This window comes from Rhinopithecus bieti, unplaced genomic scaffold, assembly GCF_001698545.2.
Source record: "Rhinopithecus bieti isolate Rb0 unplaced genomic scaffold, ASM169854v2 scaffold_48450, whole genome shotgun sequence".
Classification (NCBI taxonomy): Eukaryota; Metazoa; Chordata; class Mammalia; order Primates; family Cercopithecidae; genus Rhinopithecus; species Rhinopithecus bieti.
Window position 1 is genome coordinate 241,901 of NW_016819072.1, and position 6,628 is coordinate 248,528.

Here is a 6,628-nt window from a genome sequence, read left to right on the forward strand (position 1 = left end):
AGAAATAGAAACTGTTAATGAGACCATGTAAGAAATTCTGCTTGGCCAACCCTGGCAATGTAGTGAAACTCCGTCTCTACAAAGTTGTTTGTTTTTTGTGTTTTTGAGATTAAGTCTTGCTCTTGTTCCTCAGGCTGGAGTGTGATGGCTTAATCTAGGCTCACTGCAACCTCTGCCTCCTGGGTTCAAGCGATTCTTGTGCCTCAGCCCCCCGAGTAGCTGGGATTACAGGTGCCTGCCACCATGTTTTCAATTGGTGCAGTTTCTAAACTTCTCAGCAAAATCACTAATCCAGGCTAATGGGAAGAGAAAAGCAGCAGCAGGGTTTAGTTAGAACTGAACTTTAAGATAATGCTGAAGGAAAAAAAAGTTCTAAAAGTGTTAACAAGGGAAGGTCCATGGAGACCTTAATAGCTAAAAAAACAGTCGTAATTTAATGTATAGAAATAAACCATTTTAGAGTCCTTCTTATTCTGAGGACTACCTCACTGTGTTTATACAGTTAATATGCACTAGCTAAGACTAAAGTATTTGTCCATTCTTGTTTAAATTTCCCCCTAGACTGGTAGGGTCTTAAAGTAACGATGTTTTAACTACAGTCGGTTTATTACAGGTGACCTAAGGGTGCCTGTTGTGCCTTATAAAGGCAAAGACTTTCAATTATCCCTAATAAGTATACAATAGGAGACCCTTTGTTTCCAAGTGCTTTTAAATTCTTGACGCTGATGAGACATTTGCATCGTGACCGGCCAGCAGTAAAATCTTTTAAGCCACGCTTTTTCTGCTTCTCTTGGGCACTTTTTTTTTTCCCCAGACGGAGTCTCACTCTGTCGCCGGGGCTGGAGTGCATTAGTGGGATCTCAGCTCACTGCAGCCTCCACCTCCTGGTTCATGCGATTCTCCCACCTCAGCCTCCTGAGTAGCTGGGACTACAGGCGTGCGCCATCACGACCAGCTAATTTTTGTATTTTTAGTAGAGATGGTTGCGCCATGTTGGCCAGGCTGGTCTGGAACACCTGACCTTAAGTGTCCCGCCCGACTAGGCCTCCCAAAGTGCTGGGATTACAGGCGTGAGTGCTCGGCCTCGGGCACTCTTTATTGAGCAACTACAGGTTGGAGAAACTAGTAGGGCTTCCAGTTTTTTGGTAAACCTATTGTTTAAAAGTGTCTGGTTATCAGATTCCAGTCGTCTTGTTTCCGCCTCAGATGATAAAACTCTAAAATTATGGGATATGAGATCTGGAAAATGTTTCAAAACACTGAAGGGGTACAGTAATTATGTCTTCTGTTGTAACTTCAATAGCATGTATATTTTATACACTTTCATTACCATTAATCATCTCCTAAAACTGGGGAAAACTTCTAAAGCCTCCTTAAGAGTAACCTTACCCATCTATTACCTTATTGCACCAACCTCTTTGTCCTTTTCTGTTTCAAGCAACTTTGAGATCCCGACTTCTCTGTGGAAGCTTAAACCGTAGGTGGTAAAACGTCTGCTCGTTACTCCCAGCAAAACACCGGCTTTTAAAGGCCCCCAAAAGACATGTTTCTTAACCTTTACGAAACTTTTACAGGGGAAACGTAAACCAGGAATTTTACAATCTGGTATAAACTGTCACCCGCCCCCTGTGACTCTATCGCCACACACGCCACCAGGCTCCACACCACAACAAACAGGAGGCAGCGGAACCCACGCAAAGCAGGAGCTTCCCCCGTTTCCGGCGTTCGTGTGGATCTACGTTAGCTGCCATTTAGGCATCTTATGCGTCAAGTGTGGGCCTACGCCTGCAGCTAAGGTAGGCATAAGCAAATGTAGTCCTTCTCTGTGACAATTTCCAAAAAGAAACAGTCTTTGAAGTGACGATCCACTGCTTCCCACAGTAGCCAGTCAGGTCTGGCACAAACCCCGTCCAGCTACTGCACTCATCCAACAGGGCAGTGGCTTTCGCATTTGAAGGGCGGGGCGAAAGGGACCGGAAATGAACTTCTGCAACTTTTTTGCGCAGGCGCAGATGGCCGTCTCCCATTGGTCACCTTGGCTCGGTAGTGGTAGGAGGGACTTCCTTTGCACATGCGCCAGGCTGCTTTTCCGGCTTTGTTGGCGATTGACGCGGCTCTGCGCACCTGCTGTTACGTGCTGAAAAAGGTAGCCGGCGGGCCAGAATTTCCAGTTTCGGTGGCTTCGTGGGCTTTTAGCTTCTGAAATCCGCTAAAAGTGGCGGTTCATTCATCTTCAATTACCTAGTCTGACTGATAGGGTTGCTCAGCATTCTGAAACATTTCGACCTGGGGAGGGGGGCGGTGGTGAAAGAATGCTTTCTGTAGAGAGAGCCCCTCGCGTCACCCCTGCTTTGAAGGCTTTACATATTAACAGAATGCCGAACATTTGTGTCCTGCTTGCTGACAGCGCACAGGATCCTTGTAACAGTATTTCTCAAGTACTTAACAAAACGATGAAAAACTGAAGTCCAACCCGTGCTGCTGATTCCGTATATCTCACAGTTTAAAGACTGTCCAGAAACTTTAAGCTTTCAGAACCGTACTTTTTAAATCCAGTGCGTTTATCTTCATTTTGCTGGAAAGAAAGCCAAAGTACTGGACTGCCTTGTTCAGGGCTGGACGCCTAGCACACCTGCTAACTTGGAGCTTCAGAGCCATGGCAACAAAGGAGTCAGGAGACGCCAGAGCACAGTTGGCCCTCTCCTCATCGGCCAGTCAGAGCAAGGAAGTGCCTGAAAACCCAAACTATGCTCTCACATGTACTCTCGTGGGACACACGGAAGCAGTGTCATCAGTTAAGTTTAGTCCTAATGGAGAATGGCTAGCAAGTTCTTCTGCTGATAGGCTAATCATAATTTGGGGAGCATATGATGGAAAATATGAGAAAACACTCTATGGTCATAATTTGGAAATATCGGATGTTGCCTGGTCATCAGATTCCAGTCGTCTTGTTTCTGCCTCAGATGATAAAACTCTAAAATTATGGGATGTGAGATCTGGAAAATGTTTGAAAACACTGAAGGGGCACAGTAATTATGTCTTTTGTTGTAACTTCAATCCGCCATCCAACCTTATAATCTCAGGATCTTTTGATGAGACTGTGAAAATATGGGAGGTGAAAACAGGAAAGTGTCTCAAGACTTTGTCTGCTCATTCTGATCCAGTTTCTGCTGTTCATTTTAATTGTAGTGGGTCCTTGATAGTGTCAGGTAGCTATGATGGCCTCTGTAGAATCTGGGATGCTGCATCAGGTCAGTGTTTAAAAACGCTCGTTGATGATGATAACCCTCCTGTCTCTTTTGTAAGATTTTCTCCAAATGGTAAATATATTCTCACTGCAACTTTGGACAACACTCTTAAACTATGGGATTATAGCAGAGGCAGGTGCCTGAAAACATACACCGGTCATAAGAATGAGAAATATTGCATATTTGCCAATTTTTCAGTTACTGGTGGAAAGTGGATTGTGTCTGGTTCCGAGGATAACCTGGTTTACATTTGGAACCTTCAGACTAAAGAGATTGTACAGAAATTACAAGGCCATACAGATGTCGTGATCTCAGCAGCTTGTCATCCTACAGAAAACCTCATCGCATCAGCAGCGTTAGAAAATGACAAAACAATTAAACTTTGGATAAGTAACCACTAATCCTTTTGGAAATCAAGTAGTAGAGCCAAGTTGGCCAAAAAACTTAGATATTTAAAAAGATGGTTTCTTTTAATTTTGGCAGTTTTGTATTTTTTAAATTATCGATTGTTAAATTTTGAGATTCATATACTACATTTACAAAATGAGATAGTTGAAAAGAACATCTAGAACTCAGAGCTTCTGACTACCAATCTTTTTTGAGAAACTTTTTGTAATCTTTATAGATTTATACCCATGAAACTTTTTTTACAGGGATATATTGCGTAGTGGTGAAATCTGGGCTTAGTATACCCTCACCCAAATAGTATACATTGTACCCAGTAAATACTTTCCCATCTCTCACCCCACTCCCACCTTTGAAGTCTCTAGTGTCTATGATTCTGCTCTCCATGTCCATGTGTACATATTGTTTATCTCCCACTTATGAGAACATGTGGTTTTTGACTTTATTATTATTTCACTTAATGGCCTCCAGGTGCATCCATGTTGTTGCAAAAGACAAGATTTCATTCTTTTTTTATGGTTGAGTAGTATTCCGTGGTGTGTATGTGCGTGTGTGTATGTATATAAGTATACACACCACATTTTCTTTATCCAGTCATCTCTTGATGGACACTTAGGGTCGTTCCATAACTTTGCTATTACGAATAGTGCTGCGATAAACCTATGAGTGCCAGTGATTTTTAAATATAATTTCCTTTGGATAGATACCTACTAATGGGATTGCTGGATCGAATGGTAGTTTTATTTTAGTTGAAAATCTCCATACTGTTTTCTATAGAGGTTGTACAAATGTACATTCCTCCCAAGTGTATAAGCTCTGCCTTTACTCTGCATCCTTGCCATGACTTTTGAGACAGAGTCTCACTCTGTTACCCAGGCTGGATTGCAGTGGCACCATCTGGGCTCACTGCAACCTCTGCCTCCTGGGTTCAAGCAATTCTCATGTCTCAACTTCCCAAGTAGCTAGGATTACAGGTGTGCCACCATGCCTGGCTAATGTTTGTATTTTTAGTAGAGACAGGGTTTCACCATGTTTGAGGCTGGTCTCGAACTCCTGGCCTCATTTGATCCACCTGCCTCGGCCTCCCAAAATGCTGGGATACAGGCACAAGTCACTGTACCCAGCAATTTTTTGACTTTTTAATAATAGCCATTCTAACTGGTTTAAGAGAGTATCTTATTGTGGTTATATTTTGCATTCCTCTGATGATTAGCATATGTTGAGCATATTTTGTGTGTGTTTGTTGGCCACTTGTATGTCTTCTTTAAAAACTGACTTCTAATCTTGAGACCTATTATTAATTTCATTTGTCTATCACTGGACAATTTCCCATTCCTCTCAGTGACTATCCTAGAGGATCAGTGTATTTGAGAAATATTTGGAAATTGACAGGACAGGATGATTGATTAAAAGAGGGGAGCAAGGGAATTTAGAATAATTCCAGGGTTTCTGGTTTGGGAGTTCAGATGAACAAGTGCATAAGCCTGGGACGGTGGTGGAGGATTGGAAAGACATGCCAGATGCTACCTGCACACTTTTGGTAATATCCTGTGTGATGAGATATGAAATGGTCCATAGAATAAAAACCGGAAAAACACGCCAAGGTTAGGTTCATTCTAAGAGTCTAAAAATTTTTAGTTTTTTTCAAGAAAAAAACCAGAACATTATAAATGGTGTTTCTGAAGGACCTTTCACTACCTTTTTAGATTGTGCTTGTGATTTTCAGGCAAGCTAAATGTCTGATGAAGACTGCTCTTCTTGGTTATGTGTCTGACCTACTAATTCCTGCCCATGCTTCAAACTCAGTTCAGAAATCACTGATGGGGCCGGGCGCGGTGGCTCATGCCTGTAATCCCAGCACTTTGTGAGGCCGAGGCGGCCGGATCATGAGGTCAGGAGATCAAGACCGTCCTGGCTAACAGGGTGAAACCCCGTCTCTACTAAAAAATACAAAAAATTAGCTGGGCATGGTTGCAGGTGCCTGTAGTCCCAGCTACTCGGGAGGCTGAGGCAGGAGAATGGCCTGAACCCGGGAGGCGGAGCTTGCAGGGAGACGGAAGTTGCAGTGAGCCGAGATAGCGCCATTGCACTTCAACCTGGGCGACAGAGGGAGACTCAAAAAAAGAAATCACTGATGGAACCATCCACTGCCTGCCTGCCTGTAATCACAGCTGACAGCTGAGTTAGGTTTTCCTGTCCCTATTATTTATCAGTTTGTATTGAAATGCTTTCATGGGCTGTGTTTCCAGATTATGAGTTCTGTGGAATCAGGAAGTATGTCTCTGTATTGTATTCTTTGGCATTTTTGTATAGTAAAGGGACTCAAGTAATGTTTGAATGACAGTGAAGGATACAACTTCATTCCTTGCCTGCTTTGATAAATTTTAGTAATAAATTCCCAAAACTATCATGATGATTAAAAAGTAACCGTAACCTCATACATTAACTGTATTCAAATAGCACTTACAGGAAATATAAAGTAGAAAAATATTTCTGCCCACTTTACCTATGGAGACATGATAAACATGCAAAAAAAAAACTAGAAATTAAGCAAAAAATAGTACATTTAACTGAAAGCAACAAGGGCAAAACTGTCCTATTTTGTAGTTTATGGTACCTTATAGTGCTCATTAAATTTTGTTTTCTTGATACATTCTGAGGAATATGAGATATCAGAGTTACTAGTAGGGGATGAGTGCTATAAGGCTGGTATGTGAGGGTATTGGGAGAAGTAGGGTTAATTAGGGGCAGATCTTGAATTCTGGCCAAGAAACTGGTATATAACCCATAAAGAGATAGTCACTATACGTTATCAAATAGGAGAATGACACAGGAGAAATGACTGTGTAAATTCCTGATGCATAGTAACAGTTGTGAGCTTCAGTTTAATGAAATATTTGTAATAAGAACGTTTGGCCAGGCACCACGGCTCATGCCTGTAATCCCAGCACTTTGGGAGGCTGAGGGAGGCGGAT

At 42.3% G+C, this 6,628-nt stretch overlaps 2 protein-coding genes across 2 annotated transcripts in view; both read left to right on the forward strand.

The window, feature by feature from the left end:
• The first annotated feature begins 2,045 nt into the window (after positions 1-2,045).
• The window catches only part of MIX23 (mitochondrial matrix import factor 23), a 51,554-nt gene continuing 46,971 nt past the window's right edge, over positions 2,046-6,628 (forward strand). The window contains exon 1 of the mRNA XM_017858208.1: positions 2,046-2,146. The gene's annotated coding sequence lies outside the window, so the exon portion shown is untranslated. The remainder of the gene's footprint in view (positions 2,147-6,628) is intronic.
• Positions 2,141-4,166, forward strand: WDR5B (WD repeat domain 5B). The gene has a single exon (XM_017858200.1). It carries the CDS (start codon positions 2,657-2,659, stop codon positions 3,647-3,649), a length of 993 nt encoding a protein of 330 aa, XP_017713689.1. The 5' UTR covers positions 2,141-2,656; the 3' UTR covers positions 3,650-4,166.

Coding starts and splice junctions, on each gene's coding strand:
- WDR5B (XM_017858200.1), top strand. CDS start 2,657: ATGGCAACAAAGGAGTCAGGAGACGCCAGAGCACAGTTGGCCCTCTCC.